The following is a 16,369-nucleotide window of genomic DNA, read 5'->3' as shown; positions in this document are numbered from 1 at the left end:
ATATAAGACACTCTCAGCTATGGACTGGGAACTTTTTAAGTAAAGTTGTTTTATATTGTTTGTATACGTGCCTTGAGTCAGTAATTCAGTGCTTTTTTTTAGCGACTTTATTTGTGCCTAAATATTTGTCAAGGTTGGTAGAGTCTGTGAAACATACAGTTTTTTTTTGGAACTAGTAATTTATAAATTAAGATGCCAAGTATTATGTTAGTCTCATGTAATGTTGATAATCACATTTTATGCAGCTATAATAGAAGTATCCATTTGGCTTTATTTAGGTAAATTTAGTTTTTTTGTATATACAATCAAAATTCTTACCTGCTTTTTAGAGTGATAGGTGTATTAGAAATCCACTACAGCTTTGCATGTCGCGCATGTGATGATGCTATTTATGTCATAGGGTGACGTGTCATCATTTTGTGTCATTTTTTTGGCTGCAAAAATTTCCTGCCAAAAAGAGCTTTCATGCAGCATTTTATGAATCAGTTTTCTTTTTTTTTATTATACATTTTTGCTTGGTTTACCATTCTCTCAAGCCTGTTATTTATATCGTATATAGGAGCATATATAGGAGCATGGATATAAATTTGCAGAATTCATTTATTTTTTCTAATTTTTTGTTGTTGTTGCAATTATGTCTCAAACTGATCCTGCCTCTGATGTTCCCATAGAATTTGAGCTGAATGAACACATATTTACCAAAGCTAAGTATGTTTGTTGTAATAAAGCTGATCTAAACTATTCAGCTCAAGTATGTGGCTCTTGTTTTGACAAATTGTTAAATATATCTATAAGTACAAATACACCCACTTTTATTCCATTTCAGTCTAATGTACATAGCATTACTTCAGACATGTAAGATTTTATTGCTGCATCTATAGAGAAGGCAATGACTGCTATTTTGCATTCAAATAAATGTAAAAAGGTTTTTGCAACATTTTCCTAAACTTAGTGAATTAAGTTCTGACCTTCAGCATACTGATGTATCCTCTACTGATGGGGTCTCCTCTGATTCAGAGGATGCCACGTCAGAGACTGATATAGACAAATCTTCTTTGTTAGAATATATTTGTTCTCTCTTAAAGGAAGTTTTGTTTACTTTGGGAATTGAGGATTCTAAATCTCCTGATGATAAAGCTAGTAATTGTCTAAATTCTGTATTTAAGACTACTTTTATTACTTCTGAAGTATTTCCTATTCCTGACGCTATCTCTAATGTGATTGATAAAGAATGGTCTAAGCCTGGTACCTCTTTTAACCCTTCTAGGTTTAAGAAATTGTAACCTTTACCTGTAGCCAAGGATCCTTTAGATAGGAAGCTTGAATATTATCTAAGAAGGGCATATTTACATACTGGCTATATTCTTAGACCTGTTATATCTATGACTGATGTTGCTGCTGCTTCTACTTTTTGGTTGGACAGTTTAGCACAGCAGTTGTCTTCATATTCTGAATTATCTAATGTTATTGTTTTACTTCAACATGCAAATAATTTTATTTGTGATGCTATATTTGATGTTAGGAAGATCAATGTCAAATCCATGTCTTTAGCCATTCTAACTAGGTATTGCGGTCTTTCCTTATTTAGACAATATGTTGGTACTAACTCTTTTCATTTAGAGAATCTCGCACAAAACAATTTCTGTTGTTTCTTTAAAGACATGTTTGGAGGATCAATTTACCAGAGAGTTTCTTGAGTTCTCAGACAAAGGTCACCTTTTTAGGTTTCCAGAATAAGATTCGGTGTCCATGACTCTATTTCTTACAGAACAGAGACGTTTGAGATTGGTTTCAGCTTGTCTAAACCTTCAGTCTCTTATCATTCCCTTCAGTGGCTATGTGCATGGAAGTTTTAGGTCTCATGATTGCAGCATCAGACACAATCCTTTTTGCTTGTTTTCATATGAGACCTCTACAGCTTTGCATGTTGCACCAATGGTGCAGGGATTATACTCAGATATCACAACTGATATACTTAAATCCCAACACTCAACTCTCTGACTTGGTGGTTAAACCATCACCTTATTGTTCAAGGGGCCTCCTTTGTTCATCCTACCTGAACTGTGATGATTACAGATGCAAGTCTCACAGGTTGGGGAACTGTTTGAGGGTCTCTGACAGCACAAGGAGTTTGAAATCCTCGAGAGGGGAGGTTACCAATCAATATCTTAGAACTCTGTGCTAATTTCAGAGCTCTTCAGGCTTGGCCTCTAATAAAGAGAGAACCATATATTTGGTTTCAAACAGACAATGTCACAACAGTGGCATATGTCAATCATTAAGGGGTGGACTCGCAGTCCCCCTAGCAATGAAAGAAGTGTGTCTAATACTTTCTTAGGCTGAATCCAACTCTGGTCTAAATCACTGCGATTCATATACCAGGTGTAGACAATTTGGAAGCGGATTATCTCAGCCATCAGATTCTACATCCGGGGAGTGGTTCTCTCCATCCAGATGTGTTCTATCAGATTGTGCAGATGTGGGGTGTTCCAGACATAGATCTGATGGCCTCTTGTCTAAGATACAGAGGTATATCCCAGCGCCGACTCAACCTTAAATGCCTGAGGCGGTGATACCTAGCTACCACCTAAAAATAGACAAATGTAAAAATTGTGCCCAGGCGCCAACAATGAGGCTAAGGTTTAGGAATGGGTTGGAAATAAAAATGTAAATGCTGGTGGGTTACTAAAAAGTGTACAAATTTATTACATAAAAATCTCAATTAAAAGCAGTTAGAAACTTTTTCTAATAAGGCCAGGGATTATTAGAAAAAGTTTCTAACTGCTTTTAATTGTTCAATTAGATGAATCCCCATCTATCACACATGCCCTGATATATATAAAAAAACTTTTGGGCTAAGTATAACTGAATAACTAAGTTTCATAATCACGGAAAACCGGAAGTCAACAACAAAGTCCATTTCTGGTTATAAATTGACCATCTCTATAAAAGGCCAGTATTTACAGCTTACCATTAGTCTTGATAAAGGCCTAGAAAAGGCCGAAACGCGTAGACCTGGTAAGCTTTATTCTAATAGGAGGACAAATTTGTGAACATTCTACACATTGTGTTTTATCTTTTTTCACAGGTTTTTTAATTTGACAGTTTTTTTCGGTGTGTTGTTTTTTGTTTGCTTTTATTTTTTCACTGGGGCGCAGTCCCCATGGACATTTGAGCATCAAGGGAGGAGAATTCACTACACCGGATATACCGGACATCATTGGACTTTTTATTTTCTACTATTTTTCACTTTTTTTAACATTTCACAGGATTGATATTTTATTTTGAAACACTGTTGCAGTATCATTCACGGGGTTTTTATCACCATTGACTACAAAGCTTTTGAGTAACTTTTTGACTGATTTTTTGGACTCTCATTTTAAACCTTTTCTTACACTTAATTGTAACACTCAATTGTATTGCACTGAATATATTAGCATTGTATACCATTTAACCATGTGGTAGAATTGTCACCATTTTATGTCTTTATGTTTTTATGATTATATGTCATATTAGCGTGGATCCATGCATATGTAAAATTGTAATTTTATTTAGGTTTTAATCAGAGATTTTTATGTAATAAATTCGTACACTTTTTAGTAACCCACCAGCATTTACATTTTTATTTCCAACCCATTCCTAAACCTTAGCCTCATTGTTGGCGCCTGGGCACAATTTTTACATTGGCCTCTTGTCTAAACAAGAATCTACCCAGATACCTCTCCAGGTCCAGGCATCCTCAGGCGGAATTAATGAATGCTTTAGCAGTTCCATGGTTTTACCAACCTGCTTACATTTTTTTCACCTCTGGGAGTGATCTCAAAGATCATTAAGGAACAATATTATGTGTTTCTGATAGCACCAGCATGGCCTCGCAGGTTCTGATATGCGGACCTTGTCCAAATGTCCAGTTGCCAATCTTGGTCACTTCCTCTAAGACCAGACCTTCTGTCTCCAGGCCCGTTATTCCATCCGGATCTCAAATCTCTAAATTTTAAGGCATAGAAATTGAACGCTTAGTCCTTAATCATAGAGGTTTCTCTGACTCTGTGATTAACACTGATACATGCCGTAAGCCTGTTTCAAGGAAAATATATTGTTCCTATCTTGTGTCCTAATTCTAACAATACCCTCAAAAGGTCTTTACATTCTGGATGAGGTAAGAGCTTTGAAATATTATGTTGAGGCTACTAAAGATTTCAACAAGACTTCTAGTCTATTTGTTATTTTTTCTGGTTCCAGAAAAGGTCAGAAAGCCTCTGCCATTACTTTGGCATCTTAGTTGAAACTTCTGATTCACACAGCTTATTTGGAGGCGAGGTAGTCTCCGCCTCAAAGAATCACAGCTCATTCTACAAGATCAGTTGCCACATCTTGGGCTTTCAAGAATGAAACTTCAGTTGATCAAATTTGCAAAGCAGCCACTTGGTCTTCTTTGCATAGATTTACTAAATGCTTACCATTTTTGAGGTTTTTGCTTCTTCGGTAGCAGCTTTTGGTAGAAAGGTTCTTTAGGCAGCTTTCTCGGTTTGATTCTAGTGCCTATGATTTATGTTTTTTTAATTTTTAAGAAAACGTAATTATTTTTTTGGATTTAATTTCTCATGGACTCTTGCCACCTATATAAAAGAAAACATAATTTATGTAAGAACTTACCTGATAAATTAATTTCTTACATGGTGGCAAGAGTCCATGAGACCCACCTAATTTTTTTGGGGTTATGATTTTTTTTATATAAAGCACTTTATTTATCCTGTTACTCTTTTTTATGCTTTTACTCCTTTTACACCTCAGTACCTTTGCTATACGTTAAACTGAGGTATGAGTGAGGTGGGAGGTTTATTTATAGGTATTTGAGGTTTGGGAAACTTTGCCCCCTCCTGGTAGGAATGTATATCCCATATGTCAATAGCTCATGGACTCTTGCCACCATGAAAGAAATGAATTTATCATTTAAGTTCTTACACTCTTGGTATCTTTATTTAAAAACGCTGGAAAGTAAGCTTAGGAGCCGGTCCATTTTTGGTTCAGTACCTGGTTAGCACTTGCTGATTGGATGGCTACATTTAGACACCAAATAGCAAGCGCTTCCCAGGGCTGATCCAAAAATGAACTGGCTTCTAAGCTTCCATTCCAACTTTTTAAAATAAAGATACCAAGAGAACGAAGAAAAATTGATAATAGGAGTAAATAAGAAAGTTGTTTTAAAATTGCATGCTCTATCTGAATCATTAAAGTTTAATTTTGACAATACTATCCCTTTAAGCCGAAACATTGACATGTGACCTGGAAATATACTAAATAAAGAATTGACTTTTAAGCCCTCATAATTATGGAAGAGTAGATATATAGAGAAATATTTATTTAAAATAAAATTAACTTTTCTCCAACATTGGTGTGTCCGGTCCACGGCGTCATCCATTACTTGTGGAAATATTCTCCTCCCCAACAGGAAATGGCAAAGAGCACAGCAAAAGCTGTCCACATAGCCCCTCCTCAGGCTCCGCCCTCCAGTCATTGTCTTTGCCGCTCTGAACAAGTAGCATCTCCAAGGAGATGGTGAAGAGTATGTGGTGTTTAGTTGTAGTTTTTTATTCTTCTATCAAGAGTTTATTTTAAAATAGTACTGGTATGTACTATTTACTCTGAAACAGAAAGAGATGAAGAGTTCTGTTTAAAAGAGGAGTATGATTTTAGCAGCAGTAACTAAAATCAATTGCTGTTCCCACGCAGGACTGTTGAGATGAGAGAACTTCAGTTGGGGGGAACAGTTTGCAGACTTTTCTGCTCAAGGTATGACTAGTCATTTTTCTAACAAGACTTTGTAATGCTGGATGGCTGTCATTTTCCCTCATGGGGATCGGTAAGCCATTTTCTTAGACTCAGAAAGAATAAAGGGCTTATTATGGGCTATTAACTGGTGGACACTCTTAAGGGCTAAATCGATTGTTTATTTAAGTTGTTTTTTAAAGTTTGAAGTAGTTTTCACACTTTTATTGTTTGGGGAACGTTTTTATCGCCAGGCACTAGTTAAGACACCTTCCCAGTCAGGAAGGGCCTTTCACTGTAGTAGGCAGAGCCTCATTTCTTCTGTTATGTGTGATCAGTCCACGGGTCATCATTACTTCTGGGATATAACTCCTCCCCAACAGGAAATGCAAGAGGATTCACCCAGCAGAGCTGCATATAGCTCCTCCCCTCTACGTCAGTCCCAGTCATTCTCTTGCACCCAACGACTAGATAGGATGTGTGAGAGGACTATGGTGATTATACTTAGTTTTTATGACTTCAATCAAAAGTTTGTTATTTTAAAATAGCACCGGAGCGTGTTATTACTTCTCTGGCAGAGTTTGAGGAAGAATCTGTCAGAGTTTTTTACTATGATTTTAACCGGAGTAGTTAAGATCATATTGCTGTTCTCGGCCATCTGAGGGAGGTAAAGGCTTCAGATCAGGGGACAGCGGGCAGATGAATCTGCATTGAGGTATGTAGCAGTTTTTATTTTCTGAATGGAATTGATGAGAAAATCCTGCCATACCGTTAAAATGACATGTATGTATACACTTCAGTATTCTGGGGATGGTATTTCACCGGAACTACTCTGTTAAAGGTCACTAATCCTTTTTAATAACTATTTATCATGTTAAACGTTTTTGCTGGAATGTAGAATCGTTTACATTGCTGAGGTACTGTGTGAATAAATATTTGGGCATTATTTTCCACTTGGCAGTTTTTTTGCTTTAATTGTGACAGTTTCGTTTCTCTTCACTGCTGTGTGGGAGAGGGAGGGGCCGTTTTTGGCGCTCTTTGCTACGCATCAAAAAATACCAGTCAGTTACTTTTATTTTTCCTGCATGATCCGGTTCATCTCTGATAGATCTCAGGGGTCTTCAAACTTCTTTGAAGGGAGGTAAATTCTCTCAGCAGAGCTGTGAGATTTCTTATAGTGACTGTGAATAAAAACGTTGCTTTGTATTTTTTATGTCATATTTAATTATTGTTATTTTACTAATGGGAACAAACCTTTGCTAAAAGTTTTGTTGTTTTAAAGTTTGATGCTATAACTGTTTTTCAGTTCACTATTTCAACTGTCATTTAATCGTTAGTACCTCTTTGAGGCACAGTACGTTTTTTGCTAAAAAAGATTATAACCAAGTTGTAAGTTTTTTGCTAGTGTGTTAAACATGTCTGACTCAGAGGAAGATATCTGTGTCATTTGTTCCAATGCCAAGGTGGAGCCCAATAGAAATTTATGTACTAACTGTATTGATGCTACTTTAAATAAAGGTCAATCTGTACAATGTGAACAAATTTCACCAAACAGCGAAGGGAGAGTTATGCCGACTAACTCGCCTCACGCGGCAGTACCTGCATCTCCCGCCCGGGAGGTGCGTGATATTTTGGCGCCTAGTACATCTGGGCGGCCATTACAGATAACATTACAAGATATGGCTACTGTTATGACTGAAGTTTTGTCTAAATTACCAGAACTAAGAGGCAAGCGTGATCACTCTGGGGTGAGAACAGAGTGCGCTGACAATGCTAGGGCCATGTCTGATACTGCGTCACAGCTCGCAGAGCATGAGGACGGAGAGCTTCATTCTGTGGGTGACGGTTCTGATCCAAACAGATTGGACTCAGATATTTCAAATTTTAAATTTAAATTGGAGAACCTCCGTGTATTACTAGGGGAGGTCTTAGCAGCTCTCAACGATTGTAACACCGTTGCAATACCAGAGAAACTGTGTAGGTTGGATAAATACTTTGCGGTACCGGCGAGTACTGACGTTTTTCCTATACCTAAGAGACTAACTGAAATTGTTACTAAGGAGTGGGATAGACCCGGTGTGCCGTTCTCACCCCCTCCAATATTTAGAAAGATGTTTCCAATAGACGCCACCACTCGGGACTTATGGCAAACGGTCCCCAAGGTGGAGGGAGCAGTTTCTACTTTAGCTAAGCGTACCACTATCCCGGTGGAGGATAGCTGTGCTTTCTCTGATCCAATGGATAAAAAATTAGAGGGTTACCTTAAGAAAATGTTTGTTCAACAAGGTTTTATATTACAACCCCTTGCATGTATCGCGCCGATTACGGCTGCGGCAGCATTTTGGATTGAGTCGCTTGAAGAGAACCTTAGTTCATCTACGCTAGACGACATTACGGACAGGCTTAGAGTCCTTAAACTAGCTAATTCCTTCATTTCGGAGGCCGTAGTACATTTAACCAAACTTACGGCTAAGAACTCAGGATTCGCCATACAGGCACGTAGGGCGCTGTGGCTCAAATCCTGGTCAGCTGATGTTACTTCTAAGTCCAAATTACTTAATATACCTTTCAAGGGGCAGTCTTTATTTGGGCCCGGTTTGAAAGAGATTATCGCTGACATTACAGGAGGTAAGGGCCACGCCCTACCTCAAGACAAAGCCAAAGCTAAGGCTAGACAGTCTAATTTTCGTCCCTTTCGGAACTTTAAAACAGGAGCAGCATCAACCTCCACTGCACCAAAACAGGAAGGAGCTGTTGCTCGTTACAGGCAAGGCTGGAAGCCTAACCAGTCCTGGAACAAGAGCAAGCAGGCCAGGAAACCTGCTGCTGCCCCAAAGACAGCATGAACCGAGAGCCCCCGATCCGGGACCGGATCTAGTAGGGGGCAGACTCTCTCTCTTCGCCCAGGCCTGGGCAAGAGATGTTCAGGATCCCTGGGCACTAGAGATCATATCTCAGGGATACCTTCTAGACTTCAAAATATCTCCCCCAAGAGGGAGATTTCATCTGTCAAGGTTGTCAACAAACCAGATAAAGAGAGAAGCGTTTCTACGCTGCGTACAAGATCTGTTAATAATGGGAGTGATCCATCCGGTTCCGCGGTCGGAACAAGGACAAGGGTTCTACTCAAACCTGTTTGTAGTTCCCAAAAAAGAGGGAACTTTCAGGCCAATCTTAGATTTAAAGATTCTAAACAAATTCCTAAGAGTTCCATCGTTCAAAATGGAAACTATTCGGACAATCTTACCCATGATCCAAGAGGGTCAGTACATGACCACAGTGGATTTAAAGGATGCTTACCTTCACATACCGATCCACAAAGATCATCACCGGTATCTAAGGTTTGCCTTCTTAGACAGGCACTACCAGTTTGTAGCTCTTCCATTCGGATTGGCTACGGCTCCAAGAATCTTCACAAAGGTTCTGGGTGCCCTTCTGGCGGTACTAAGACCGCGAGGGATTTCGGTAGCTCCATACCTAGACGACATTCTAATACAAGCTTCAAGCTTTCAAACTGCCAAGTCTCATACAGAGTTGGTTCTGGCATTTCTAAGGTCGCATGGATGGAAAGTGAACGAAAAGAAGAGTTCTCTTTTTCCTCTCACAAGAGTTCCATTCTTGGGGACTCTTATAGATTCTGTAGAAATTAAGATTTACCTGACAGAGGACAGGTTAACAAAACTTCAAAATGCATGCCGTGTCCTTCATTCCATTCAACACCCGTCAGTAGCTCAATGCATGGAGGTGATCGGCTTAATGGTAGCGGCAATGGACATAGTACCTTTTGCACGCCTACACCTCAGACCTCTGCAATTATGCATGCTAAGTCAGTGGAATGGGGATTACTCAGATTTGTCCCCTACTCTGAATCTGAATCAAGAGACCAGAAATTCTCTTCTATGGTGGCTTCATCGGCCACACCTGTCCAGGGGGATGCCATTCAGCAGGCCAGACTGGACAATTGTAACAACAGACGCCAGCCTACTAGGTTGGGGCGCTGTCTGGAATTCTCTGAAGGCTCAGGGACTATGGAATCAGGAGGAGAGTCTCCTTCCAATAAACATTCTGGAATTGAGGGCAGTTCTCAATGCCCTTCTAGCTTGGCCCCAATTAACAACTCGGGGGTTCATCAGGTTTCAGTCGGACAACATCACGACTGTAGCTTACATCAACCATCAGGGAGGGACAAGAAGCTCCCTAGCAATGGTGGAAGTATCAAAGATAATTCGCTGGGCAGAGTCTCACTCTTGCCACCTGTCAGCAATCCACATCCCGGGAGTGGAGAACTGGGAGGCGGATTTCTTGAGTCGCCAGACTTTTCATCCGGGGGAGTGGGAACTTCATCCGGAGGTCTTTGCCCAAATACTTCGACGTTGGGGCAAACCAGAGATAGATCTCATGGCGTCTCGCCAGAACGCCAAACTTCCTCGCTACGGGTCCAGATCCAGGGATCCGGGAGCGGTTCTGATAGATGCTTTGACAGCACCTTGGAACTTCGGGATGGCTTATGTGTTTCCACCCTTTCCGCTGCTTCCTCGATTGATTGCCAAAATCAAGCAGGAGAGAGCATCAGTGATTCTAATAGCGCCTGCATGGCCACGCAGGACTTGGTATGCAGATCTAGTGGACATGTCATCCTGTCCGCCTTGGTCTCTACCTCTAAGACAGGACCTTCTGATACAGGGTCCATTCAAACATCAAAATCTAACTTCTCTGAAGCTGACTGCTTGGAAATTGAACGTTTGATTTTATCAAAACGTGGTTTTTCTGAGTCGGTTATTGATACCCTGATACAGGCTAGGAAGCCTGTTACCAGAAAGATTTACCATAAAATATGGCGTAAATACCTATACTGGTGCGAATCCAAACATTACTCCTGGAGTAAGGTTAGGATCTCTAGGATATTGTCTTTTCTACAAGAAGGATTAGAAAAGGGTTTATCAGCTAGTTCATTAAAGGGACAGATTTCAGCTCTGTCCATCTTGTTACACAGGCGTCTGTCAGAAAATCCAGACGTCCAGGCTTTTTGTCAGGCTTTAGCTAGGATCAAGCCTGTGTTTAAAGCTGTTGCTCCGCCATGGAGTTTAAACTTAGTTCTTAACGTTTTACAGGGTGTTCCATTTGAACCCCTTCATTCCATTGATATAAAATTGTTATCTTGGAAAGTTCTGTTTTTAATGGCTATTTCCTCGGCTCGAAGAGTCTCTGAGTTATCAGCCTTACATTGTGATTCTCCTTATCTGATTTTTCACTCAGACAAGGTGGTTCTGCGTACTAAACCTGGGTTCTTACCTAAGGTGGTCACTAACAGGAATATCAATCAAGAGATTGTTGTTCCATCCTTGTGTCCAAATCCTTCTTCAAAGAAGGAACGTCTTCTACACAATCTGGATGTAGTTCGTGCCCTCAAGTTCTACTTGCAGGCAACTAAAGATTTTCGCCAAACTTCTTCCCTGTTTGTCGTTTATTCTGGACAGAGGAGAGGTCAAAAAGCTTCTGCTACCTCTCTCTCTTTTTGGCTTCGTAGCATAATACGTTTAGCCTATGAGACTGCTGGTCAGCAGCCTCCTGAAAGAATTACAGCTCACTCCACTAGAGCTGTGGCTTCCACTTGGGCCTTTAAGAATGAGGCCTCTGTTGAACAGATTTGCAAGGCTGCAACTTGGTCTTCGCTTCATACTTTTTCCAAATTTTACAAATTTGACACTTTTGCTTCTTCGGAGGCTATTTTTGGGAGAAAGGTTCTTCAGGCAGTGGTTCCTTCTATATAATGAGCCTGCCTATCCCTCCCGTCATCCGTGTACTTTTGCTTTGGTATTGGTATCCCAGAAGTAATGATGACCCGTGGACTGATCACACATAACAGAAGAAAACATAATTTATGCTTACCTGATAAATTCCTTTCTTCTGTTGTGTGATCAGTCCACGGCCCGCCCTGTTTTAAGGCAGGTAAATATCTTTTAAATTATACTCCAGTCACCACTTCACCCTTGGTTACTCCTTTCTCGTTGATTCTTGGTCGAATGACTGGGACTGACGTAGAGGGGAGGAGCTATATGCAGCTCTGCTGGGTGAATCCTCTTGCATTTCCTGTTGGGGAGGAGTTATATCCCAGAAGTAATGATGACCCGTGGACTGATCACACAACAGAAGAAAGGAATTTATCAGGTAAGCATAAATTATGTTTTTCGCGCCATTATTGCGCAGTTTCTTTTGAGTGCAGTGCATGCAGCTGCATGTGTGAGGGTCTGGTATCCACTGAAAACGTTCCTAAAAGGCTTGAATTGGTATCGTATACCCCCCTGGGATAGGTGAAGTCGCAACAAAGGCTGTGGCTGGGACTGTAGTGGGGTTAAAATTGCAAACGGCTCCGGTTTCCACATTTTAAGGGTTAACAGCTTGAAAATTGGGGTGCAATACTTTGAATGCATTAAGACACTGTGGTGAAAATTTGGTAAAGATTGGATAATTCCTTCATAGTTTTTCACATATTCAGTAATAAAGTGTGCCCTGTTTAACATTTAAAGAGACAGTAACGGTTTTGTTTTAAAACGGTTTTTGTGCTTTATTAACCAGTTTAAGCCTGTTTAACATGTCTGTACCTTCAGATAGATCATGTTCTGTATGTATGGAAGCCAATGTGGTTCTCCCTTCAAATATATGTGATAATTGTGCCATGGCGTCCAAACAGAGTAAGGACAGTACTGTCACAAATAGTAAGGTTGCCCAGGATGATTCCTCAGATGAAGGAAGTAGGGATAGTTCTACATCCTCTCCTTCTGTGTCTATACCAGTTATGCCCGCGCAGGCGACCCCTAGTACTTCTAGCGCGCCAATGCTTGTTACTATGCAACAATTGACGGCAGTAATGGATAACTCCATAGCTAATATTTTATTCAAAATGCCAGCATTTCAGAGAAAGCGCGATTGCTCAGTTTTAAACACTGTAGAGCAGGAGGGCGCTGATGATAATTTTTCTGTCATACCCTCACACCAGTCTGAAGTGGCAGTGAGGGAGGGTTTGTCAGATGGAGAAATTTCTGATACAGGAAGAATTTCTCAGCAGGCAGAACCTGATGTTGTGACATTTAAATTTAAATTAGAGCATCTCCACGCGTTACTTAAGGAGGTGCTATCTACTCTGGATGATTGTGACAATCTGGTCATCCCAGAAAAATTGTGCAAGATGGACAAGTTCCTAGAGGTCCCGGTGAACCCTGATGCCTTTCCGATACCTAAAAGGGTGGCGGACATAGTGAATAAGGAGTGGGAGAAGCCAGGCATACCTTTTGTCCCTCCTCCTATATTTAAGAAATTGTTCCCTATGGTCGACCCCAGGAAGGACACATGGCAAACAGTCCCTAAGGTCGAGGGGGCGGTTTCTACACTAACCAAACGCACGACCATTCCCATTGAGGACAATTGTGCATTCAAAGATCCTATGGATAAAAAATTGGAGGGTTTGCTTAAAGAGATTTTTGTACAGCAAGGTTACCTCCTTCAACCTATTTTGTGCATTATTCCTGTCACTACAGCGGCGTGGTTCTGGTTCGAGGAACTGGAAAAGTTCCTATCTTGGAAAGTTCTGTTTTTGGTTGCTATTTCTTCTGCTAGAAGAGTTTCTGAATTATCTGCTTTGCAGTGTGATCCACCCTATCTGGTGTTCCATTCAGATAAGGTCGTTTTGCGTACCAAGCCTGGTTTTCTTCCAAAAGTTGTTTCCAACAAGAATATTAACCAGGAAATAGTTGTTCCTTCTTTGTGTCCGAATCCAGTTTCAAAGAAGGAACGTTTGTTACACAATTTAGATGTAGTCCGTGCTTTAAAGTTCTATTTAGAAGCAACAAAGGATTTCAGACAAACTTCTTCTTTGTTTGTCGTTTATTCTGGTAAGAGGAGAGGACAAAAAGCTACTGCTACCTCTCTTTCTTTCTGGCTGAAAAGCATCATCCGATTGGCTTATGAGACTGCCGGACGGCAGCCTCCTGAACGAATCACAGCTCACTCTACTAGGGCTGTGGCTTCCACATGGGCCTTCAAGAACGAGGCTTCTGTTGATCAGATATGTAAGGCAGCGACTTGGTCTTCTCTGCACCCTTTTGCCAAATTCTACAAATTTGATACTTATGCTTCTTCGGGGGCTATTTTTGGGAGAGGTTTTGCAAGCCGTGGTGCCTTCTGTTTAGGTAACCTGATTTGCTCCCTCCCTTCATCCGTGTCCTAAAGCTTTGGTATTGGTTCCCACAAGTAATGGATGACGCCGTGGACCGGACACACCAATGTTGGAGAAAACAGAATTTATGCTTACCTGATAAATTACTTTCTCCAACTGTGTGTCCGGTCCACGGCCCGCCCTGGTTTTTTAATCAGGTTTGAAAAATTTCTTTCTCTATACACTACAGTCACCACGGCACCCTATAGTTTCTCCTTTTTTCTCCTAACCGTCGGTCGAATGACTGGGGGGCGGAGCCTGAGGAGGGGCTATGTGGACAGCTTTTGCTGTGCTCTTTGCCATTTCCTTTTGGGGAGGAGAATATTTCCACAAGTAATGGATGACGCCGTGGACCGGACACACCGTTGGAGAAAGTAATTTATCAGGTAAGCATAAATTCTGTTTTTCCTGTATGTGAAGAACATTGGAATGTTAAATATTAATAACTCCTGTCGGCTTAGTGCGCGAGTGACAAGTGCTAGTAGTTTTTTTCTCTTCAGTGCTCTCCATTAAAGTCTATGGGCAGAAGTAAGCACTGTTGCAATATCCAAAGTCCTGAAGTTAGTGTGCGTCTGGTTTCGCTCTTGTGCAAAAATTTTACCTTAGAATTATGAGTGCTAACCCGTGCACAAAATCTTTATTTGTGGCGAAGTTAACGCTCAAGCAAAAGCACTAAATAGCGCACCACTTGTAATCTAATTGTGATTATAAATTGGGGATCCGTGTCAGTGATAGCTATCTCAATTACACTTTTATTTCATGTGTTTCACCTGATTTTCCTTTTCTGTCCTATGAATCTACATTACAGATCATCTGGTCGCACACGGGCGCATGGCAGAGAAAGAAGCTCGCAAGAAATTTAAACAGATTGTGGCGGCTGTCTATTTCTGTCACTGCAGGAATATTGTGCACCGGGATTTAAAAGCTGAAAACCTTCTGCTAGATGCCAACCTGAATATCAAGATTGCAGGTGAGTGTGATCTGTGCCGGAAACCCAAAGGCTTGAACACAGGAAATAAAGAGGCAGTGGTGGTGGCAGTCAGGGAAGGATTAGTCAAAGCGTTTTGATCGTCTGACACAGTTAAAATATTTCACCCTGATCTTTATGGTGGCGCAGTGTGATTGTCATTTTCTTTCTAATTGTAGTGAGAGTCCACAAAATCCATTAATAATCTATGGGAAATAGTTCACCTGGCCACCAGGAGGAGGCAAAGGAACCCCAAACAGAGCATTAAAGGGACAGTATACACTCATTTTCATATAACTGCATGTAATAGACACTACTATAAAGAATAAGATGCACAGATACTGATATAAAAATCCAGTATAAAATGGTTTAAAAACGTACTTAGAAGCTTTCCGTTTAGCTCTGTTGAAAAGGAAGTTGGAAAGCCCACTGCAAGTGGGAAATAAGACACTCCCCCCTCCCCCTTCTTTTGCATATGAAAAGAGCCTTACACAAACAGGAGCAAGCTGGAGAAGGTAGCTGACGGTATTCAAATTAAACTTTGGGGCTTGGTTAGGAGTCTGAAAATCAGAGCAATATTATTTAAAAATAAGCAAAATTATACATTTTTAAAAAAACAACAACTTTGTGGGCTTTATAAATAGATCATCTACAAAACATTTATGCAAAGAAAAAATGAGTGTATAATGGCCCTTTAAATATCCCTCCCACTTCCCCTTCCTTTCCAGTAGTTCTTTGCCTCGTTTCATGGAGGTAGCCAGAGAGAGGTACTCTGCTGAAGATTCTGAAATTGATTGTCTTCAATGGATTGTTTCCTGCAAGAGAGGGCAGAGAAGTTGTACAAAGCCATGTAATTCTCTTAGTAGAGTTTCTTAGGTGTATGTTAGCTACTGGTGGTCACAGGGAAGTTCCTATGCAATCCTCCATTTCAGGCAAACAGTGTTAGTTACACTGATTTTCCTCTTTGTATTACAGGAATCCTGCTTGGTATGTCCTTATCATAGACCCTTTTCCTCAAATGGCTTGTTGCCCATCGAGTTGAAAACAAGGCCAGACATGCATCTGTTAAATTTAAACTCCAGACACATATGGGGGAATACTGACAAAAAAAGAGGTGGATTGCAATCTCCCTGTTTCATTTCCTATCTCAGATGTTTGTGATAGCGGGCAGGATGATGTAGATTACCCTAACTGTTTAAAGGGGCAGTGTGTTGAAGCTGAGATACCTCAGACTGATCAGTGTGTATGTAATACAGAGGCGGTACCGGGTCCAACAAATGGATGTGCTGTACGGACCTGGTACATGCCACTGCTGTATGTGTGAGAGTATCTGTTTTATTAGTACACTTACCGGCCGTGCAGCTCAATTTTGGGCTTGCTGCTTGACAGCACTTACACAGTGCATAATTTGGTGCAAAGTC

At 40.6% G+C, this 16,369-nt stretch overlaps 1 protein-coding gene across 1 annotated transcript in view; it reads left to right on the top strand.

Annotated features, from left to right (window-relative positions):
- Positions 1-16,369, top strand: part of SIK3 (SIK family kinase 3) — a 772,688-nt gene that overhangs the window by 161,565 nt on the left and 594,754 nt on the right. The window contains exon 4 of the mRNA XM_053691386.1: positions 14,790-14,951. Coding sequence (XP_053547361.1) covers positions 14,790-14,951 — 162 coding nt within the window. The remainder of the gene's footprint in view (positions 1-14,789; positions 14,952-16,369) is intronic.

The sequence above is a fragment of the Bombina bombina genome, chromosome 8 (assembly GCF_027579735.1).
Source record: "Bombina bombina isolate aBomBom1 chromosome 8, aBomBom1.pri, whole genome shotgun sequence".
Classification (NCBI taxonomy): Eukaryota; Metazoa; Chordata; class Amphibia; order Anura; family Bombinatoridae; genus Bombina; species Bombina bombina.
The sequence above is the reverse complement of the archived record's forward strand: the minus strand, read 5'-3'. Positions and strand labels throughout refer to the sequence as shown.